General features: G+C 46.3%; 1 protein-coding gene across 4 annotated transcripts in view; it reads left to right on the top strand.

Moving 5' to 3' along the window:
- Nucleotides 1-13,275, top strand: part of MDGA1 (MAM domain containing glycosylphosphatidylinositol anchor 1) — a 431,369-nt gene extending 418,094 nt beyond the window's left edge. For all 4 annotated transcript variants that reach the window (XM_077282003.1, XM_077282005.1, XM_077282004.1 and 1 more), the window contains 2 exons: nucleotides 9,321-9,429; nucleotides 11,222-13,275. In XM_077282003.1, the coding sequence (XP_077138118.1) occupies nucleotides 9,321-9,429; nucleotides 11,222-11,313 (201 nt within the window). In that variant the 3' untranslated portion in view covers nucleotides 11,314-13,275. The remainder of the gene's footprint in view (nucleotides 1-9,320; nucleotides 9,430-11,221) is intronic.
- The last annotated feature ends 10,637 nt before the right edge of the window (nucleotides 13,276-23,912 follow it).

The following is a 23,912-nucleotide window of genomic DNA, read 5'->3' as shown; positions in this document are numbered from 1 at the left end:
CCTCTTCCTCTCCCTCTTCCTCTTCTGTTCCTCTCCCTCTTCCCCTCCTGTTCCTCTCCTCTCCCTCTTCTGTTCCTCTCCCTCTTCCTCTCCTGTTCCTCTTCCTCTCCTGTTCCTCTTCCTCTCCTGTTCCTCTTCCTCTTCCCCTCCTGTTCCTCTCCTCTCCCTCTCCTGTTCCTCTCCCTCTTCCTCTTCCTCTCCTGTTCCTCTTCCTCTCCTGTTCCTCTTCCTCTCCTGTTCCTCTTCCTCTCCTGTTCCTAGACTGACGCTGACTGCACTAATATCTCCCTATAAGCTCCACGCTGTGATGTAAGAGCCTTTGGAGGACATTACTGTGATGTACGGTGCGGCCTCCACCATCATAATGCGGCTTTGACTCGTAAACGTGCGTCCGACATCTGAGGAAACAGCGGATCCATAGAAGTAATGTCGTCCTGTCAGCGGCCGCCGCTCTGAATAGTCAAATCATAAAAAGTGAAACGCTCTGAATGTTAAAATATTTAATACGGAATCAATCCCTGCGGCGCCTCGTTTATTGTCCGCTCTGCCGAACTGCACAGGAACCGGAGACGGGACAGAAAGTGTCCGAACATCTAATACAGGGAAAGAGAAAGATTGTGGGGTCCGGGGGTCCCGGTGTATCCACTGTGTAATAGTAACTTCTTCTGCTAAAGGCGGATCATACAAATGTGACCCTTTACACACACCCTCCTGACTCTACTTCTGCTCTAGGACCCTTTACATGCACCCTCCTGACTCTACTTCTGCTCTAGGACCCTTTACATGCACCCTCCTGACTCTACTTCTGCTCTAGGACCCTTTACACGCACCCTCCTGACATTACTTATGCTCTAGGACCCTTTACATGCACCCTCCTGACTCTACTTCTGCACTAGGACCCTTTACACGCACCCTCCTGACATTACTTATGCTCTAGGACCCTTTACACGCACCCTCCTGACATTACTTATGCTCTAGGACCCTTTACACGCACCCTCCTGACATTACTTATGCTCTAGGACCCTTTACATGCACCCTCCTGACATTACTTATGCTCTAGGACCCTTTACATGCACCCTCCTGACTCTACTTCTGCTCTAGGACCCTTTACATGCACCCTCCTGACTCTACTTCTGCTCTAGGACCATTTACATGCACCCTCCTGACTCTACTTCTGCTCTAGGACCCTTTACATGCACCCTCCTGACTCTACTTCTGCTCTAGGACCCTTTACACGCACCCTCCTTACTCTACTTCTGCTCTAGGACCCTTTACACGCACCCTCCTGACACTACTTCTGCTCTAGGACCCTTTACACGCACCCTCCTGACTCTACTTCTGCTCTAGGACCATTTACATGCACCCTCCTGACACTACTTCTGCTCTAGGACTCTTTACACACCCACTCCTGACTCTACTTCTGCTCTAGGACCCTTTACACGCACCCTCCTGACTCTACTTCTGCTCTAGGACCATTTACATGCACCCTCCTGACTCTACTTCTGCTCTAGGACCATTTACATGCACCCTCCTGACTCTACTTCTGCTCTAGGACCCTTTACACGCACCCTCCTGACTCCACTTCTGCTCTAGGACCCTTTACATGCACCCTCCTGACTCTACTTCTGCACTAGGACCCTTTACACGCACCCTCCTGACATTACTTCTGCTCTAGGACTCTTTACACACCCACTCCTGACACTACTTCTGCTCTAGACCCTTTACACACCCACTCCTGACACTACTTCTGCTCTAGACCCTTTACACGCACCCTCCTGACGCTACTTCTGTTCTAGGACCCTTTACACGCACCCTCCTGACTTTACTTCTGCTCTAGGACTCTTTACACACCCACTCCTGACGCTGCTTCTGCTCTAGGACCCTTTACATGCACCCTCCTGACTCTACTTCTGCACTAGGACCCTTTACACGCACCCTCCTGACAATACTTATGCTCTAGGGCCCTTTACACGCACCCTCCTGACATTATTTATGCTCTAGGACCCTTTACATGCACCCTCCTGACATTACTTATGCTCTAGGACCCTTTACATGCACCTTCCTGACATTACTTATGCTCTAGGACCCTTTACATGCACCCTCCTGACATTACTTATGCTCTAGGACCCTTTACACGCACCCTCCTGACATTACTTATGCTCTAGGACCCTTTACATGCACCCTCCTGACATTACTTATGCTCTAGGACCCTTTACACGCACCCTCCTGACATTACTTATGCTCTAGGACCCTTTACATGCACCCTCCTGACTCTACTTCTGCACTAGGACCCTTTACACGCACCCTCCTGACATTACTTATGCTCTAGGACCCTTTACACGCACCCTCCTGACATTACTTATGCTCTAGGACCCTTTACATGCACCCTCCTGACATTACTTATGCTCTAGGACCCTTTACATGCACCCTCCTGACATTACTTATGCTCTAGGACCCTTTACATGCACCCTCCTGACTCTACTTCTGCACTAGGACCCTTTACACGCACCCTACTGGCATTACTTATGCTCTAGGACCCTTTACACGCACCCTCCTGACTCTACTTCTGCTCTAGGACCCTTTACATGCACCCTCCTGACTCTACTTCTGCTCTAGGACCATTTACATGCACCCTCCTGACTCTACTTCTGCTCTAGGACCCTTTACATGCACCCTCCTGACTCTACTTCTGCTCTAGGACCCTTTACACGCACCCTCCTTACTCTACTTCTGCTCTAGGACCCTTTACTCGCACCCTCCTGACACTACTTCTGCTCTAGGACCCTTTACACGCACCCTCCTGACTCTACTTCTGCTCTAGGACCATTTACATGCACCCTCCTGACACTACTTCTGCTCTAGGACTCTTTACACACCCACTCCTGACTCTACTTCTGCTCTAGGACCATTTACATGCACCCTCCTGACTCTACTTCTGCTCTAGGACCATTTACATGCACCCTCCTGACTCTACTTCTGCTCTAGGACCCTTTACATGCACCCTCCTGACTCTACTTCTGCACTAGGACCCTTTACACGCACCCTCCTGACATTACTTCTGCTCTAGGACTCTTTACACACCCACTCCTGACACTACTTCTGCTCTAGACCCTTTACACACCCACTCCTGACACTACTTCTGCTCTAGACCCTTTACACGCACCCTCCTGACGCTACTTCTGTTCTAGGACCCTTTACACGCACCCTCCTGACTTTACTTCTGCTCTAGGACTCTTTACACACCCACTCCTGACGCTGCTTCTGCTCTAGGACCCTTTACATCCACCATCCTGACGCTGTTTTTTCTCTAGGACCCTTTACATGCACCCTCCTGACACTGTTTTTTCTCTAGGACCCTTTACATGCACCCTCCTGATACTGTTTAATCTCTAGAAACCCTTTACATCCACCTTCCTGGCACTGTTTTTTTTCTAGGACCCTTTACATCCACCCTCCTGACACTGTTTTTGCTCTAGGACCCTTTACATGGACCCCGCTGACCCCAGATATCCAGGTTATGAAACATAAATATCATGACTTGCTCACATGTGATCCCCATGGACAGCTGCTCATAATAGAGAGGGAGGTGGAAGAACGCATCTTCTCCACAGTCCGGGCGATCAATAATATTAATAAGCCTGTGAAGTTCACCGACCTTTAGTAAATCCATTCTAATCTTGTTTATGTTAGCAGTATATTTTCTCACCGCAATTATAGATAATTGTCCTGGAACATTGGAAGGGGGGAACGGGAGAACGGATTAATGCCTGTACATTACCGCACAGCGTGGGGAGGAAGGTCGCTCCTGGAGGAATTCATTATGAAAACACATCTGTTGTCCTCAACTTAAATTAAATATATGGAGATCTGGGACTGAGGGAACCACAGCCAAGAGATCCAGAGCTGAAAGCCAGAGCCAAGAGACCAAAAGCTGAGAGAGCCAAGAGATGCAGATCTAGAGCAAAGAGATCCAGAGCCAAGAGACCGAAAGCTGAGAGCCAGAGCCAAGACAGCCAAAACCAAAAGACACAAAGCTGAGAACCAGAGCCAAGAGAACGAAAACCAAGAGACACAAAGCTGAAAGGCAGAGCCAAGAGAACCAAAACCAAGAAACCCAAAGCTGAGAGCCAGAGCCAAGACAGTCAAAACCATGAGACCCAAAGCTGAGAGCCAGAGCCAAGGGAACCAAAACCAAGAGACACAAAGCTGAAAGCCAGAGCCAAGAGAACTAAAACCAAGAGACCCAAAGCTGAGAGCCTGAGCCAAGACAGTCAAAACCATGAGACCCAAAGTGGAGAGCCAGAGCCAAGGGAACCAAAACCAAGAGACACAAAGCTGAGAGCCAGAGCCAAGAGAAACAAAACCAAGAGATCCAAAGCTGAGAGCCAGAACCAAGACAGCCAAAATTAACAGACAAAGCTGGGAACCAGAGCCAAGACAACCAAACCATGAGACCCAAAGCTGAGAGCCAGAGCCAAGAAATCCAAAACCAGGAGACACAAAGCTGAAAGCCAGAGCCAAGACAGCCAAAACCAAGAGACACAAAGCTGAGATCCAGAGCCAAGACATCCAAAACCAAGAGACACAAAGCTGAGTGCCAGAGCCAAGACAGCCAAAACTAAGAGACACAAAGCTGAGATCCAGAGCCAAGACAGCCAAAACCAAGAGACACAAAGCTGAGATCCAGAGCCAAGACATCCAAAACCAAGAGACACAAAGCTGAGAGCCAGAGCCAAGACAGCCAAAACCAAGAGACACAAAGCTGAGATCCAGAGCCAAGACATCCAAAACCAAGAGACACAAAGCTGAGAGCCAGAGCCAAGACAGCCAAAACCAAGAGACACAAAGCTGAGAGCCAGAGCCAAGACAGCCAAAACCAAGAGACACAAAGCTGAGATCCAGAGCCAAGACATCCAAAACCAAGAGACACAAAGCTGAGAGCCAGAGCCAAGACAGCCAAAACTAAGAGACACAAAGCTGAGATCCAGAGCCAAGACAGCCAAAACCAAGAGACACAAAGCTGAGATCCAGAGCCAAGACATCCAAAACCAAGAGACACAAAGCTGAGAGCCAGAGCCAAGACAGCCAAAACAAGAGACACAAAGCTGAGAGCCAGAGCCAAGACAGCCAAAACCAAGAGACACAAAGCTGAGAGCCAGAGCCAAGACAGCCAAAGCCAAGAGACACAAAGCTGAGAGCCAGAGCCAAGACAGCCAAAACCAAGAGACACAAAGCTGAGATCCAGAGCCAAGACAGCCAAAACCAAGAGACACAAAGCTGAGATCCAGAGCCAAGACAGCCAAAACCAAGAGACACAAAGCTGAGAGCCAGAGCCAAGACAGCCAAAGCCAAGAGACACAAAGCTGAGAGCCATAGCCAAGACATCCAAAACCAAGAGACACAAAGCTGAGAGCCAGAGCCAAGACAGCCAAAGCCAAGAGACACAAAGCTGAGAGCCAGAGCCAAGACATCCAAAACCAAGAGACACAAAGCTGAGAGCCAGAGCCAAGACAGCCAAATCATGAGACGCAAAGCTGAGAGCCAGAGCCAAGACAGCCAAATCATGAGACGCAAAGCTGAGAGAGACAAGAGATGCTGATCTAGCACAAACCAATCCAGAGCCAAGTGACCCACAGCTGAGAGCCCGAGCCTAGACAGGCAAAACCAAGGGACACAAATCTGATACAGCCAAAAGTTGCAGTTCTAGAGCAAAGAGATCCAGAGCCATGAAATTCAAAGTTCATTGACCTAATCCAAAGCCAAGGGAGCCAGAGGCATCAAAACCAATACTAAGAGAGATCAAGAACTAAGAGACCCATAGCTGTCAGATCCAGAGACAATAAAGGCAGAGCTCAAAGAACCAGAAACAGCAGAGCCAAAATCAAAACACTCAATCGAGAGACTTAACCCCTTAATGACCGTCAATACGTCTTTTAACTGACCTGAGATATAAGAGAATAGCCTCCCCATACAGGTGACAATCCAGCAGCTGTCGGCTGTACACTATAGCTGACAACTTGCTGCATCAGCCAGAATCAGTGCTTGCACCGTAAAAATCTGTTTAACCCCTTAGATGCTGCTGTCAATAAAGACTACATCATTATAAATGGTTAACAGAGTGTGAGGGCTTCCTCTTTATCCCAATTGGTGCTCTCGGATCATGATTGTGTGGTCCTGATGTTTGCCATGGCAATTCATGACCAAATGGCGGCCTTAGAGTCTGCCGGCTGTTGTAACCTGTTCAGAAGTTAGAGGCGTTTAGGTGGTAAAAATACACATTTTCATTTCTGTTATGTCACTTTGCATTAATTCCTGAAAAGCAACTGAAGGGTTAATAAACAACCTGACAGCAGTTTTCAATATGTCAGGGGGTGCTGTTTTAAAAATGATATCACTATTGGGGGTTTCCAATATATAGGACCCCTAAAGTCACTTCAAACATGGATAGGTCCCTAAAAAAATAAATTTTGTACATTTCCTTGAAAAAATGAAAAATTACTGCTACATTTTTAAACCTCTTAAAATACTAACAAAATAAAAGAACACTTTACAAACAGTGCAGATGTAAAGCAGACATGTGGAAATGTTATTTATTAATGTTTTTCTATGGTATGACTATCTGGATTAAAGGGATAATCATTCAAAGTTAGAAAATTGCTAATTTTTTAACATTTTTCTCAAATTTCTGATATTTTTATAAATAAACACAAAACATATTGACATAAATTTACCATTATCATAAAATATAATGTATCATGAGAAAATAATCTCAAAATCACTGGGATATGTTGAATCTTTCCAGAGTTATTACCACATAATCAGATTTCAAAAATTTGGCTCCGTCACTAAGGGTACTGTCACACAGTGCAATTTTGATCGCTACGACGGCACGATTCGTGACGTCGCAGCGTCGTATGACTATCGCTCCAGCGTCGTAGACTGCGGTCACACGTTGCAATCACGGCGCTGGAGCGATGCCGAAGTCCCCGGGTAACCAGGGTAAACATCGAGTAACTAAGCGCAGGGCCGCGCTTAGTAACCCGATGTTTACCCTGGTTACCAGCGTAAACGTAAAAAAAACAAACAGTACATACTTACATTCCGGTGTCTGTCCCCCGGCGTTCTGCTTCTCTCCACTGTGTAAGCACCATAGCCGGAAAGCAGAGCGGTGACGTCAGACGTCAGACGTCACCGCTGTGCTCGCTTTCCGGCCGGCAGGCGCTCACAGTGCAGAGAAGCTGAGACGCCGGAGGACAGACACCGGAATGTAAGTATGTACTGTTTGTTTTTTTTACGTTTACGCTGGTAACCATGGTAAACATCGGGTTACTAAGCGCGGTCCTGCGCTTAGTTACCCGATGTTTACCCTGGTTACAAGCGAACACATCGCTGGATCGCTGTCACACACAACGATCCAGCGATGTCAGCGGGTGATCAAGCGACGAAAGAAAGTTCCAAACGATCTGCTACGACGTACGATTCTCAGCAGGATCCCTGATCGCTGCTGCGTGTCAGACACTGCGATATCGTATGGATATCGCTAGAACGTCACGAATCGTACCGTCGTAGCGATCAAAATTGCACTGTGTGACTGTACCCTAAGGGGTTAAAGCTCTGTGACCCAGAGCCAGGAGCTGCAGAGCTCAAACACTTGAAGATCAGATACTAAAGCAACAAGATCCACAACCAAGATACCCAGATCTGCGACATTCAGTATGGAGAGACTCAAACAGGAATATGCAAAACCAATAAAGCAAGAGTGAAGACATACACAACCAATAAAAAAGAAGTCTAGCACTCAACTTGAGCAACGATGGGTTTGATTTATTTGTAGCACTTGAAACGTTTCAGTCCATAGGGACTTTCATCAGTCACGTGCTTAATTATAGCAAATATGGCAAAGTTCATGCAGGAGAAAAAAGTTACACGAAGTGTGCAAGAGCGCCGCCACCCCTTGGGGCATTAATGATAAGGTTAAATGTAGCTTAAATAAAGTGCTGTAGTGGTGGGGCGATGACCACACTCCACAAAAGAGCACCCACAGGCTGATAGTGCCGGTATGCGAGATGAAGGGCACGGCCTCCCGATACGGTATCCACCGCTAGTCTCATTCACATACACAACCAATAGACCAAAACCGAAAAATTTAGGGTTGAGAGATCAAGTACATAAAATTAAGAATGGAAAGACCTAGAGCCAAGAGATTCTGAACTGAGACATCTGAGAGACCCAGAAGATAGAGATTAAGAAGTAATAGAACCATAGCAAGAAGATCAAGAGCAATGAGATTGTGATCTCAGTGACCCAGAACCAAGAGATGCAAAACTGAGAAATCCAGAACATAGAGATCCAAGATATCCAGAGAGAAGAGACCTAACACCAAGAGACCAAGAACGAAAGGACTCAAAACAAGGACATGGCACACAGAGCTGAGATGCCCAAAGCAAGGAGATCCAGAAGTGAGAGGTTTGTTATTGAGAGCTGGAGAATCCACAGAAAAATATCCAGAGTCGAGACCTAACAATAAACGTTCCCGCGCTGTGGAACCTAGAAGACCTAGCACCAAAAGAACGAAGAGCTGAAGTTCTCAGACCCCCAGAGCCCAGAGGTCCTGTATGGTTTCTGCTCCAGGAATGTTCTATTAATTGCCTGAAGAATCCTTCACAGAAGCTTTGTGTGCACAGTACGAATATTGATGTTTATGGTCCTTTGGATCCACACAACATCCCTATGACAATGCTGACCTGTCAGCAGGAAGTGTTGTCATGGGTACATAACATTTTTTTCATGCCATCTTCTGGAATTTCTGATATCTCCACCCAGGAAATAGATTGTTTTGCCAATCTGTGGATTTTGTAAAGTAAATAAGGAGTCAGTGTCCGGAGTTCTCTGCAGAGTATGGCAGCGGATTATGGTTTACAGTAAGGTTTCATGCTCCGACAAAAATTTCTGAGGCTTATTACTTAACAAAACCCTTGAGACATCTCTGCCCCCCCCCCCCTCCGGCGCACTGTATCCACAGCGAGCAGGTAGCGATAGATGTGGCTGGATCCTTGACTATCCGACATCTCTGTGTTATTGTTTCCTCTCCTGGAATTATGTAAAATCTCGCTGCTCGCTGTGTTATTTGTGGGTGACATTTGCTTCTGTGGGAAATAAATCTTTCAGGGGATTAATCTCGGTGCGGCGGCACAATCCTGATGCGCTCGCTGAGTCTGAATGTATCTTGCTGTACAATGATGAATGCGTAATGTATTGGTGCCCGGGCTTCGTTCCTAATGATGGGTCTTTTGTTGCCCTCGTGTCTTCTCTTTCCCCAGATTGTGTTTGAATGTGTCATTGGAAAAGGGATAGAAGGAGACGTGGCCATTGATGATGTCACCATAAAGAAGGGAGAGTGTCCGAAAAGACAGATCCCCCCAACAAAAGGTGAGTCCATCCTCCTCAATGTCCTTCCTGAAAGATGGGCAACGTATCCAGCAGGATTGATACAGTAGATTCCGTCCCTTGTCAATTAATTGATCACTGAGTCTCCATCTTAAAAGTCCGAATTTCAGAATCCTGGAGGCCAGTGTCAAACACAATAGGACAACTCATAAAGCAAACAATCAAGTCTCTGCGTTATAAATCTGCTGATGTTCTGGAGTTTGACCCTTTATTTGTTTTATAGGAAACAGACATATTTTTTGCTCACTTTATGTATTTTATGATATAAAACATTTCTGGAATTGGTTTTAGTTAAACATTTCTAAGTATTTGTTTTCTGAATCTTCCTTGTGTTACAATACACTGCAAGCTGCTCAGTGCTGCTCAGTTCAGATCCTGACGGGAGCCTCCACGTGTGCTCAGCCTCCAATCCTCTCTCCTCTCCTGAACATGAATCCAAGCCCAAAATTAATAAGAGGCACGTCCATGAGAAGTGACAGGTGCTGGAGACTGAATGATCGTACAACTGAACTGCGCTCAGCAGCTTGCAATGTACGGCAAGCTGGAATCCTGCACAAGGCACGTCCAAGTTCATTCATAATTGCAGAAATGTTTGATAGACAAAATAGGCCAAGAAAAGATATCACGGGTTCCATATACTTCCAAGGGTTTGTTCACAATGGATATTCTTACTCTTTAGTGGTGGAGCATCATTGGAAGCATCTGCGGTTATCAGACTTGTCGGATCCTCCGAATATTTATACTCCATAATAAGGACAAAGTGCTGCCACTGACGAGCGCTGACCCACAACAGATCGCTCAATGCTCATTTAAGGCTTTTTACTAATACTATCGATTGCTTTACATATTTTGCTGCTGACATTGGATTGTTATCCATGCCCTAATAATCATCAATCAGCCATGTCGTCTTGTTGCTGCCCAGTTTTCTCAGGACAAATGTGAGATACACGCGATCTTGTGAATGACTTCTTATGGCCCCAGGCTGGCAGCTGTGGGTGCAGGTACAGGCTTCTGTGTGAGCTCCTGTATCTTGCAGAATTATGATTGCAGCTCTGGTTCAGACTTGATGTGGCTTTTCCATTGGGTTACTGTCACAGGTTCCTTCTCCAGTACCACACAATCAATAGAGCCAGCGAAGAGTGAACAATCCCAAGACCTTTATTTAGGCAAAAGTACAAAAGGTCCATATACGATCGACCACACAAAGGATAAAATATTCCAGAACACGAATGCAGTTCAGTTACAGAATAAAAGTCCAACAATCCAGCACAGAGGATAACAGTCCATATTCCCTTCTTTCTCTCTCTGAGGTGCTGAGTTCACCTCATTTCACACAAGACTGACTTCCCCCCAGCTCCTGTCCTCTCCTTATGTCCAGAAGTAGTGAAACAGGTTGGTTTGGTTTTCAGGCCTCCCACACCTGACAAAGGTGCCTGGAGGATTAAGGCTCTACAGGGGGTCATTGTTTCAACAAGCTAGTTCAATATGTCATTAGCATATTAGCAAACAGGTTTATTCACTGACCCTGTGGAGAGATAACAGTACAGGAATGTGGGGGCTGATATCAGATGGCAAATAACAGCCATTCATCAATTGGCAAATAACTCATACTACAAGAGAACACCATGATAATCAGTAAAATATAAATATTCACAAAATGATCTCACATAGCATATCACACCATCACAGTTACATTCCTGTTACATTGTAGATGACTTCTCTGCACTTTCTGCTGGACCTTGTGATAACTTGGACCTGTCTTCTTGTTTTGCAGCTGTAGCATCCCCCAGCAGCTCCGCCTGCCCTCCGCTCTCAGGATTTCCCATCTGGCTGGTATCTTTCCTTCTCTTCGTGCTCCTGAGATGATACAAAGTGGCATCCACTGGATTCCGAATGTGGCCTCCCCAACCTTGTGCCCTTTTCCTCCTCTTTCCTCCTCCACCGACACACCAAAGTGTCCAGATCTTACCAAAGAGCGGCGAGCATGACTGCTTGAAGGAGCCCACAACAGACTGAGGGATTCCTTTAGGAAGATCATTGCGTCTACAATACAACCAAGGGGAGAGAAAAAGACGGAATTACAAGAACTGCGAGAGATGAGAACAAACAGGCGAGACGAGCGAGAGAAGAAGACAGTAGGGATGTAATGAGACTTCATACCTGGAGATGCTGGGACTTGTTGTCCACACCGGGAAATGTGGAAACAAAAACACAAAAACTAGAAGGAACAGTACAGAGAATATAAGCACAAATTTCTAGTGAAAGTGTGGAGGCCGTGGCTGGAGAATGTTATCTGCCCTGGGGCAGGATCCTGGTAGGACACGTCCCGGCTCCATCGTTTTCTACGTAGATCCCTTGCGTGCTGCTCAGTGTCATAGACGCTCATGTATGCTCATGACAGATGCATGTTCTCCCCACTTCATATGTTCATGTATCTCCATGTAATCATGTCCTTCCCATCACAGACTCCATTCCTACCATCCACGGTCCTGGAGGGGGCGCTGACCCTCACCACCAGACCACCATGATTGTAGACTTTAGCTAAGGATTGCTGGCCTCCGAGCTCTCACCCCAGGTCTTCCCACATCATGGGCCCATATTAACGCCCGAGTGGTCAGACGGCCCAGAGACCGCGGACAGTAGCTCTACAGGGGCTTCTCACAAAATTAGAATATCATCACAAAGTGAATTTATTTCAGTTCTTCAGTACAAAAAGTGAATCTCCTATATTCTATAGTCATTACACACAGAGTGATCTATTTCATGTGTTTATTTCTGTTAATGTTGATGATTATGGCTTACAGCCAATGAAAACCCAAAAGTCATTATCTCAGTAAATTAGAATACTTTATAACACCAGATGGAAAAATGACTGTAAAATCTGAAATGTTCCCTACTGAAATGTATGATCAGTAAATGCCCTCAGTACTTGGTCGCGGCTCCTTGTTCATCAATTACTGCATCAATGCGGCGTGGCATGGAGGCGATCAGCCTGTGGCGCTGCTGAGGGGTTATGGAAGCCCAGGTTGCTTTGATAGCAGCCTTCAGCTCGTCTGCATTGTTGGGTCTGGTGTCTCATCTTCCTCTTGACAATGCTCCATAGATGTCCTTTTCTTAACAATCCTTTCCAGGCTGCGGTTATCCCGGTTGCTTGTGCACCTTTTTCTACCACACTTTTTCCTTCCACTTTCCATTAATATTCTTGGATACAGCACTGTGTGAACAGCCGGCTTCTTAATGACCTTTTGTGGCTTCCCCTCCTTGTGGAGTGTGTCAGTGACGCCTTCTGGACATCTGTCAGGTCAGCAGTCTTCCCCATGATTGTGGAGCTACTGAAACAGACTAAGGACCTTTATAAACACTTAGGAGCCTTTACAGGGGTTTATTGTTAATTATTCTAATTTACTGAGATAATTACTTTTGGGTTTTCATTGGCTGTAAGCCATAATCATCAACATTAACAGAAATAAACACGTGAAATAGATCACTCTGTGTGTAATGGCTCTATAGAATATAGGAGATTCACTTTGTGGTGATATTCTAATTTTGTGAGACGCTCCTGTACAATAGAAGGGGACATACAATGGCGGCTGCCCAAAGTCCAGCTAATTAGTGGTTTATCCATCGCGACACGTGAACCCTAGAGTCTCCACCGAGGAAAGTGCCCCATAGGACCCATCTATCTGTGCCGCTCCCACCGCCATCATCGCCACCTCACCTCCATCGCTCATAGATTACCGCAGGGGACAGACGTCATCTGATCTGTAGATGACATTTAGGATATTGTTACCAAATCTGAGAATTTTAAATAAATCTGATATCGTTTTCTATTCGTGCCTGAGTCTGTCTGCGAAGTGATGAGCCTCGGCATCCAGCGCTCACATCCAAAGCTGCAACCGAATGGTACAAGGTATCAATTATACAAAGCATCCAGTGCTCACATCCAAAGCTGCATCGAATGGTACAGTGTATCCATGACACAAAGCATCCAGTGCTCACATCCAAAGCTGCAGCCGAATAGTACAGCGTATAAATTATACAAAGCATCCAGTGCTCACATCCAAAGCTGCATCGAATGGTACAGTGTATCCATGACACAAAGCATCCAGTGCTCACATCCAAAGCTGCAACCAAATGGTACAGGGTATCAATTATACAAATCATCCAGTGCTCACATCCAAAGCTGCAACCGGATGGTACAGCCTATAAATTATACAAAGCATCCAGTGCTCACATACAAAGCTGCAACCGAATTGTACAGGGTATCAATTACAGTGGGTACGGAAAGTATTCAGACCTCTTTGAAAATGTCATTCTTTGTTTCATTGCAGCCATTTGGTAAATTGACTGAAAAAAACAGAAATTTAGAAATTTTTGCAAATCTATTAAAAAAGAAAAACCGAACTATCCCATGGCCATAAGTCTTCAGCCCCTTTGCTCAGTATTGAATAGAAGCTCCTTCTGAGCTCGTACAGCCATGAGTCTTCTTGGGAATGATGTAACAAGTTTTTCACCCCTGGATTTGGGGATCCTCTGCCATTCTTCCTTGCAGATCCTCTCCAGTTCCGGCACGTTGGATGGTGAACGTTGGTGGACGCCATTTTCAGGTCTCTCCAGAGATGCTCCATTGGGTTTAGGTCAGGGCTCTGGCTGGGCCGGTCATGATTGGTCACAGAGTTGTTCTGAAGCCGCTCCTTTGTTATTTTAGCTGTGTGCTTAGGGTCATTGTCTTGTTGGAAGCTGAACCTTCAGCCAAGTCTGAGGTCCAGAGCACTCTGGAAGAGGTTTTCATCCAGGATCTCTCTGTACTTGGCCGCATTCATGTTTCCGTCAATGACAACCAGTCGTCCTGTTCCTGCAGCTGAAAAACACCCCCATAGCATGATGCCACCACCATGCTTCACTGTTGGGATTGTATTGGGCAGGTGATGAGCAGTGTCTGGTTTTCTCCACACATGCCGCTTAGAATTATCACCAATAAGGTCTATTTTCATCTCATCAGACCAGAGAATCTTAGCACGGTGGCTCAGTGGATAGCACTGCAGCCTTGAAGCGCTGGAGTTCTGGGTTCAAACCCCACTAAGGACTACATCTGCAAAGAGTTTGTATGTTCTCTCCGTGTTTGTGTGGGTTTCCTCCGGGCACTCCGGTTTCCTCCCACATTCCAAAGACATACTGATAGGGAATTTAGATTGTGAGCCCCATTGGGGACAGCGATGATAATGTGTGCAAAACTGTAAAGCGCTGCGGAATATGTTAGCGCTATATAAAAATAAAGATTATTATTATTATTATTATTATTTCCCATAGTCTGGGAGTCCTTCATGTGTTTTTTAGCAAACTCTATGCGGCTTTCATATGTCTTCCACTGAGGAGAGGCTTCCGTCGGTCCACTCTGCCTGAGGCCTGACTGGTGGAGGGCTGCAGTGATAGTTGTGGAACTTTCTCCCATCTCCCTACTGCATCTCTGGAGCTCAGCCACAGTGATCTTGGGGTTCTTCTTTACCTCTCTCACCAAGGCTCTTCTCCCACAATTGCTCAGTTTGGCTGGACGGCCTGGTCTAGGAAGACTTCTGGTGGTCCCAAACTTCTTCCATTTAAGGATTGTGGAGGCCACTGTGCTCTTAGGAACCTTGAGTACTGCAGAAGTTCTGTTGTAACCTTGGCCAGAGCTGTGCCACAATTCTGTCTCTGAGCTCCTTGGCCAGTTCCTTTGGCCTCATGATTCTCATGTGGTCTGACATGCACTGTGAGCTGTGAGGTCTTATATAGACAGGTGTGCGCCTTTCCAAATCGAGTCCTATCAGTTTAATTACACACAGCTGGACTCCAATAAAGGAGCAGAACCATCTCAAGGAGGATCACAAGGAAATGGACAGCATGGGACTTACATATGAGGGTCTGAGCAAAGGGGCTGAAGACTTATGACCATGTCAGATTTCAGTTTTTCTTTTTTAATAAATTTGCAAAACTTTCTACATTTCTGGGTTTTTTTTTTCAGTCAAGATGAGGTGCAGAGTGTACAATAATGCGAAAAAAATGAACTTTATTTACCAAATGGCTGCAATGAAACAAAGAGTGAAAAATGTAAAGGGGTCTGAATACTTTCCGCACCCTCTGTATGTTGCTGCTCTGCTATTATTATTATTATACGGGGTCTATGTATTGTAAGGATATTCTAAGCATCCGGCGGAGCTTCATCACTGCGGGCGGGGGAGGGGATTCCAGCTGAATGATTTTGGCTCGCTCATCTCTAATTAACACTTAATTAACCAATTCCCCCTCATTAGGACGGCTCCTCCTGGGCTCTGGGCTGCAGGTTAATGATGACAACACTCCGAGGCTTCTGGGTAATTGGGGATCATGACTGTTCCGCCAGGCTCCGCTGGGCACAGAAATCATCCCGATGGGGGGAGATTGCGATTTACAAAGCAGAAGAGATACATTTATAGGATACAGAGTTAAATATTAGGAAGAGCAGGTTCCTCGCAGCACAGAGTATTTTAGGAGAGGAGGGTGCATGTTTTCTAGGGGTCCAGATAGAGCTACGTAGCTGGGAAAGGTTGTGCATGCCAGGAGCACAGAGGATTTCAGGACTGGAGTGTGCAGATCTTGTGGTAGGTGACATATTGAGGGTTACCTAGCACAAAAAGCCGGGTCCCTCAGCAGCACAGAGTATTTTAGGAGAGGAGGGTGCATGTTTTCTAGGGGTCCCATATAGAGCTACGTAGCTGAGAAAGGTTGTGCATGCCAGGAGCACAGAGGATTTCAGGACTGGAGTGTGCGGATCTTGTGGTAGGTGACATATTGAGGGTTACCTAGCACAAAAAGCCGGGTCCCTCAGCAGCACAGAGTATTTCTCTTTTATAAATCGAATTGGATGTCCTGTGATGCGTGCGGCCGTTCCTGAAGCTGAAGAATCAGAGACAGCAGAGGACTGCGACCAGAATGTGAGAGTCAGGCACCACACGCAGAGCACAGGACAATCAGGAAAGTGTCTGACTGTGCGGTGCCAGGGTGTGGCACAACAGCAGCCTCTCGCCCACGGCCACCGCCCTGAGCACCTTACAGCTGCAGCCAGTGACAGGCGGCAGCGATCCTGGTAATGCCTGAGCACAGCAGATATCGCTCCTGCGGCCTGTCCAGACCTCCAGTGCGGCCTACGCACCCCTCTAAACAAGCTCTGTACTAAAAGTTTATCTTTAGAAGCCAGAGTCTCCCCTTCCTTTATATGAGCGAGGGTCCCAAGTCTCATGTCAGCTGGATGTGTACGAACTCTTGGGAAAAAAAATCACAGACATGGAAGGAACCGCTGTCACCGGTGTGTGGGGCGGCTGATGTGTTCCCCGGCCCCAATGTCTCTTTTAATTTCGATTCATGTTCATCACCAAAGTGCAGCAAAGACCTCGCAGATTCTGTCACACACCTGCCCTGGGTTTCCCTGGCTCCACTTCCTTCCCCTGGGTCCGATGTCTTCTGCTGTGCTCCACGTCGAGATTTGCAGGTTGTCGGCGTGGATCATTGACATAATCTCCCTAGATCTATTTAAGGCCATTGAGGCACACCGGTGTCTTAGGACTTTGACTCTAATGTCCCATGTTTGGGTTCCTCCATTATCAGTACTAATTGTGTCCATCTCTCCTGGGTTCCCCTCCATCGGCCCGTCGGCTCCTGAGTTTCCAGTTAGTCCTAGTCCCCGTGATTCCATCTCACCTGCTGAGCCCTTAGAGATGCTGTGAATGCCGAGGGGTCTGCTGTCCACCTGTGCTGCCAAACCGCTCAATCTGAACAGACCCCAAACTTCAGGACCACGGACACTTCATTAGGATTTATGTACAAAAGTCATTTTTAACTCATTTTTTTCCAAAAATCTCACAAAAAAAGGAAACCCTAAAGCTAATAAGGTGTAAAGTGTGATTATAATGGCACCAATTCTGTCTTTCCCCCCCCGAATAATGAATTATTGGAGGAAGAAAACAACGGAGTTTGTGCAATGAGATTGCAATTTCCTTACTGATTTTGGAGAATGGAGACCTTTGCTTATTTGACTCTCCGAAAAAAGGTGACAAGATGGATCCCTGAGCGCTGCAATAATACCCGTAAAACATGAGGAGGGTCCGGCACGTCTACCAGCAGACAATTATTTTACATCTCTCATAAACCCTTTACCGAGTCCACAAACGTCTTCTCCTTTCTCCAGTACTGACCAGTCAGGAGCCACAATGATGGGAGGATAACTGGGAGCCTGTGGCCCTTGTGGCACTCTACAATCTGGGCTGCACACTGATACATTAGACAGAGGGTTCTCCAGGCTGGATACATTGTAACAATGTCCTCAGCTGTGGGAAGTTTACTCTCATTTTTCCTGGCTGCTGATCACTTGGGTCAGACATGAAATATCTCCTTGCCACCGCTGTCAGGAGGTGAGATGGCGGAGATTAATTGCCTTATTACAGATGAATTACCCAGGTCCCCCTTGTTTGCTGCTGACATCTGCCTGACAGCGGGGCAGCGCCACCTCGGGGAGATCCTACAGACATTGCACAGAGCACAGGATTGGAGCTCAGATATTCCAGGTATACAGATTAGCGCCTGACATCTGTTCCACCCGCTCGCTCGGAAAACTCTAATCAGGTTTTGGCTTCGCGCGCATTAAACTGGAGAAGCTGAAACCAGCGAGGCTCCTGGATCACAGGGTATAAGGAGCGGAGCCAGGAGTCAGCACCTCCCCCGAGGGGCAAACAGCCCCAATCACAGCCCCTATGTTCATGGCATAGAGAACCAGAAGACCGTAACGATGGCCGGCAGGAGGATGCAATTCTGGGGTCACAAGCAAAGACCAAACATCTCTAATTCAGTGAATTGGGGCCTCACAATCATAAATAGTGAGAGTGACCCGGGGTTGTTCTCATTGCAGCCAAGCTCCACAAAGTCCCGTAGAGAGAACCCAGCTGCTTGCAGTAGGGAATGCTACGGTCGATCCTTATTCGTAGCTCGTGCTTGTATTCCATTGGTGTGAGAATGACCTGGAGAATGTAAAGACAACTGAGCCACCGAGAGGGGAGAATATCATGGCTACAAGTTCTAGCTCATGTTCTGTCCATTATTATAGTATGAGACTCCTCTGCTGATTCCTGAGGACATTCTCATGCAGCAGGAATATTGTAATACTGCAATGAGAATGACCTGGGGAATCCACAAAGTCCTGAGGATGGAGCGTATCCTAGCTAGGAATCCTTACTGATCCATTGTACTTGTATTATATCTGGAGCATCAATCTTCTGGAGGTTCCGAAGGACATTCTCATGGACATTCTCATGCAGCTGATATTTTATTCTACAGTTATGAGAATAACTCTAGGGAATCTATGGAATATTGAACTGCTCGGGGTGGAGAATATCTAGACTAATCCCTACTTATATTCTATACTTTTATTACAGTGTGCAAATCTTCTGGAGATTCCGGAGGACATTCTCAAGCAGCTGAGACATTATACCACATTTATGGGAATAACCCTGGACAATCTCCACATTATCCAGCTGCTGGGAATCTTTATTTATGTTCTGTGCTTTTACTATATTGTAAGAATCTTCTGGAGATTCCGGAGGACATTCTCATGCAGCTGATATTTAGGAATGACCTTAGGGTTCTTCTCAGTATTTACCCGGCTCCGCAGAGCCTCTATACTGATATACTGAGCCAGTGTAGAGGATTCATTATTGGCGTATTCATGTCTCATGCTTGAATATCATTGGAGTGAGAATGACCAGGGGAATCTGTTGAGCCGCAGAGTGGGTGGTGGTTGATGGTGGGAGTATATGTCAGCTAATACGATTTATACTTTTAATATTTTGTGACAATCTCTGGAGATTCATGTTCTCATGGTGACCATGCATTGAACACTGTAATGAGAATCACCCTGGGATGATTTAGTGACTCCTGCATTGAGCAGGGGGTTGGACACGATGACCCTGGAGGTCCCTTCCAACTCCACCATTCTATGATTCTAACCTTTAAAGAAGACTGGAAACGTCCTCTAATCAGTATGAGGGAATTTACAGACCATAAATCGTACCTTTATTGATAAACCTTTGTCATATTAGTGGAATCCGTGTCCGATTCCTCCGGACATTCCGACGCTGCGGAATATTCTCAGTGAGAGTGACCTGGACATTACCGTCATTCTCACAATCTAGCCTCACTTAGTCTTTGTGTTTACTTTATATTAATTAGAGGATTTTTCCATAACTTTACAAAATCTAATCTGGGGTAAATAAAAAAGTTATAAATAAACACAACTTACCCCTGTGTCCCCCCACTCTCCGCTCTGTGGTCCCTGCGAATTCCAGAAATGATGTCATTGGGATTGACATTGACACGTTTAGCAAATGACCGCTGAGACCAGTAATGGGTCAAGTGACCACGGACGGGACATCTCCTGGTTTGGGCATCGCAGGAGGGGGTAGAAACCTATGAAGGCTGCTGTAACAAATGGAGCCACAGCAGCTCAACAGAATTCACAGACTATGGAACTGATAATTACTTCTGGTTTGTACTTTTACTACACTGTGCATATAGTGGGTACTCCCGGCGATTCTGTCACACTGCTGCAATATTCTAACGTCATGGTGACAGTGACCCCGGGGTTATTCTCATGATTGCAATCAGGGTGTATTAAGTCCTTGAGCTCAACATGATGTGACAGAAGCAAACTGCAGCCACCACTAGGGGGAGCTCATTACACACATATATACAGCACCCATTGAGTGCAGTACTAGCCAAGCAGTGAGCTCCCTCTAGTGGTGGCAAAAGGATGAAATAATTAGGTTGTAAAGGTTTCCATTGCAGTATTTTTGCTGTACTGGCCCTTTAGCCCGTTCCCCACCTGTGATGCCACATAGGCATCATGAAAGACAGTGCCAATCCGACCTATGACGCCTATGTGGTGTCATGGCAGGATCACGTTCCTGCTGATCGGGTGAAAGGGTTAACTAAAATTTCACCCGACCTGCGGGGACAGGGGGAGTGGTACTTCAGCCTGGGGGGGTGGCTTTGCCCCCACGTGTCTACGATCGCTCTGATTGGCTGTTGAAAGTGAAACAGCCAATCAGAGCAATTTGTAATATTTCACCTATGAAACTTGGTGAAATATTACAATCCAGCCATGGCCGATGCTGCAATATCATCGGCCATGGCTGGAGACCGTGATCTGCCCCCATCACCGACTGACAGCGGCGATCTGCCACCGCTGTCAGTGTTTCCTCCCCTCCGTCCTGTCCGCTGCCCTCCTCTCCCCTCCGCCTGCCCCCGGCCTCCCCTCTGCCACCCCCCCGCTGTCCGATCCCACCCCCCATACTTACCGAGTCCCGGTTTCCCTCCTGGTGTCCATCTGTCTTCAGCGATGGGCGCCGCCATCTTCCAAAATGTTCCAAAACTTCCCAAAGAAGTGTGCCCGCCGAATCTGCCGACAGATTCATTCCAGGCACATTTTGATCATTGTGATAGAACCTATCACAGTGATCAAAATAAAAAAAATATATTAAATATAGCCCCCCCCTTATCACCCCCATAGGTAGGGAAAATAATGAAATAAAGAAAATATATTTATTTTTATTTTTCCACTAGGGTTAGGGTTGCAATTAAGGTTAGGGTTAGAATTAGGGTTAGGGTTGCAATTAGGGTTAGGGTTGCAATTAGGGTTAGAATTAGGGTTAGGGTTAGAATTAGACTATGTGCACACGGTGCGGATTGGCTGCTGCTGATTCGTGGCAGTTTTCCATCACGTTTACAGTACCATGTAAACATATGGAAAACCAAGTCCGCTGTGCCCATGGTGTAAAAAATACCGTGCAGAAACGCTGCGTTGTATTTTCCGCAGCATGTCAATTCTTTGTGCGGAATCCACAGCGTTTTACACCTGTTCCTCAATAGGAATCCACAGGTGAAATCCGCACCAGAAACACTGGAAATCCATGGTGAATCTGCAAGTAAAATGCAGTGCGTTTTACCTACGGATTTTTGAAAAACGGTGCAGAAAAATCTGCACACGAATCCGCAATATGGGGACATAACCTTAGGGTTAGGGTTGGAACTAGAGTTAGGGTTGGAATTAGGGTTAGGGTTGGAATTAGGGTTAAGATTAGGGTTAGTGATGTGTTGGGGTTAGGCTGGGGTCACACATGCGTGTTTTACGTACGTAAGAGCGCAAAAACTACGTACGTAAAACTCGCATTACATACGGCACAATGCTTCTCAATGGGGCTGCTCCTATCAGCCGTATATTACGGATCCGTAATATACGGCTTTCTACGGCCGTACAAAATCCCAGCATGCTGCGTTTGTCAGCGTATTGCGCAAATAATACGCCAATGAAAGTCTATGGGGGCGAGAAAAATACGGATTCCACACGGACCTGCAGTGTGACTTGCGAGAAATACGCAGCGCTGTTAGTGAAAAGTCGGTAATTCAATTGCCGGCTTTTCATTTCTCCTGCACAAACCCGACAGGATATGAGACATGGTTTACATACAGTAAACCATCTCATATCCCCTTTTTTTTTGCATATTCCACACTACTAATGTTAGTAGTGTGTATGTGCAAAATTTCAGCGCTGTAGCTGCTAAAATAAAGGGTTAAATGGCAGAAAAAATTGGCGTGGGCTCCCGCGCAATTTTCTCCGCCAGAGTGGTAAAGCCAGTGACTGAGGGCAGATATTAATAGCCAGGAGAGGGTCCATGGTTATTGGCCCCCCCGTGGCTACAAACATCTGCCCCCAGCCACCCCAGAAAAGGCACATCTGGAAGATGCGCCTATTCTGGCACTTGGCCACTCTCTTCCCACTCCCTGTAGCGGTGGGCTATGGGGTAATGAAGGGTTAATGCCACCTTGCTATTGTAAAGTGACATTAAGCCAGATTAATAATGGAGAGGCGTCAATTATGTCACCTATCCATTATTAATCCAATTGTAGGAAAGGGTTAAAACACACACACACACACATGATTTAAAAGTAGTTTAATGAAATAAACAGAGGTTGTTGTAATAATTTATTGTTCTCTCAATCCATCAGGAACACCCTCGCTTGGAAAAATAATAAACGCACAAGATACATACCTTCTGGTGAACCATCTCGTCCCACGAAGTAATCCATCTGAAGGGGTTAATTATTTTACAGGCAGGAGCCCTGCTAAATGCAGCTGTGCTCCGTGCCTGTAATCCCCGGCGAATGAAGGAAATGTAGGTCATTGACCTACATTTCCTTCAGTCGCGGTGATGCGCCCCCTGGTGGATGTCCTCATATGACCTGGAGCGTGGGAAAAAGTTCCCAGGCTGCAGTTCATGAGAACATCCAGCAGGGGCGCATCACCGCGACTCAATGTAAGTACAGATCCAGCTTTCCTTTCAGCACCCGGGGATTACAGGCACGAGCGAGTGGTTTATCGCAGCTCGTGCCTGTAATATTAGTTAACCCCTTCAGATGGATTACCTCGTGGGACGTGATCTGACATCAGAAGGTATGTATCTTGTGTGTTTATTATTTTGCCAAGCGAGGGCCTGGAAATGGATTGCGAGAACAATAAATTATTACAACAACCGCTGTGTTTATTTCATTAAAATCCTTTTTAATAATGTGTGTGTGTTTTTTAACCCTTTCCAACAATTGGATTAATAATGGATAGGTGACATAATTGACGCCTCTCCATTATTAATCTGGCTTAATGTCACCTTCCAATAGCAAGGTGGCATTAACCCTTCATTACCCCATATCCCACGGCTACAGGGAGTGGGAAGAGAGGGGACAAGTGCCAGAATAGGCGCATCTTCCAGATGTGCCTTTTCTGGGGTGGCTGGGGGCAGATGTTTGTAGCCACGGGGGGGCCAATAACCATGGACCCTCTCCTGGCTATTAATATCTGCCCTCAGTCACTGGCTTTACCATTCTGGCGGAGAAAATTGCGCGGGAGCCCACGCCAATTTTTTCCGCGATTTAACCCTTTATTTTAGCAGCTACAGCGCTGAAATTTTGCACATACACACTACTAACATTAGTAGTGTGGAATATGCAAAAAAAAAGGGGATATGAGATGGTTTACTGTATGTAATCATGTCTCATATCCTGTCGGGTTTGTGCAGGAGAAATGAAAAGCCGGCAATTGATTTACCGGCTGTTCACAGATATCGCGCTGAATGAAATCTAAATACAGAATATATATATATGTGTCTCAATGACATATATATATATATATATACTGTATATATGTTTTAATGAACATTTGAGCAAATAAATCCATTAGATGTCGGTTTTTCAAGCCTGCGCGAAAATCTCGCAGTACGGATGGCATACGGATTACATACGGAGGATGCCATGCGCAAAATACGCTGACACACCCTGACTACGGATCACTATTTTGGGAACATTTCTCCGTATTACGGCCATAGTACGGACGTATAATACGTGGCGTATTG

This window comes from Ranitomeya variabilis, chromosome 2 (assembly GCF_051348905.1).
Source record: "Ranitomeya variabilis isolate aRanVar5 chromosome 2, aRanVar5.hap1, whole genome shotgun sequence".
NCBI lineage: Eukaryota > Metazoa > Chordata > Amphibia > Anura > Dendrobatidae > Ranitomeya > Ranitomeya variabilis.
The sequence above is the reverse complement of the archived record's forward strand: the minus strand, read 5'-3'. Positions and strand labels throughout refer to the sequence as shown.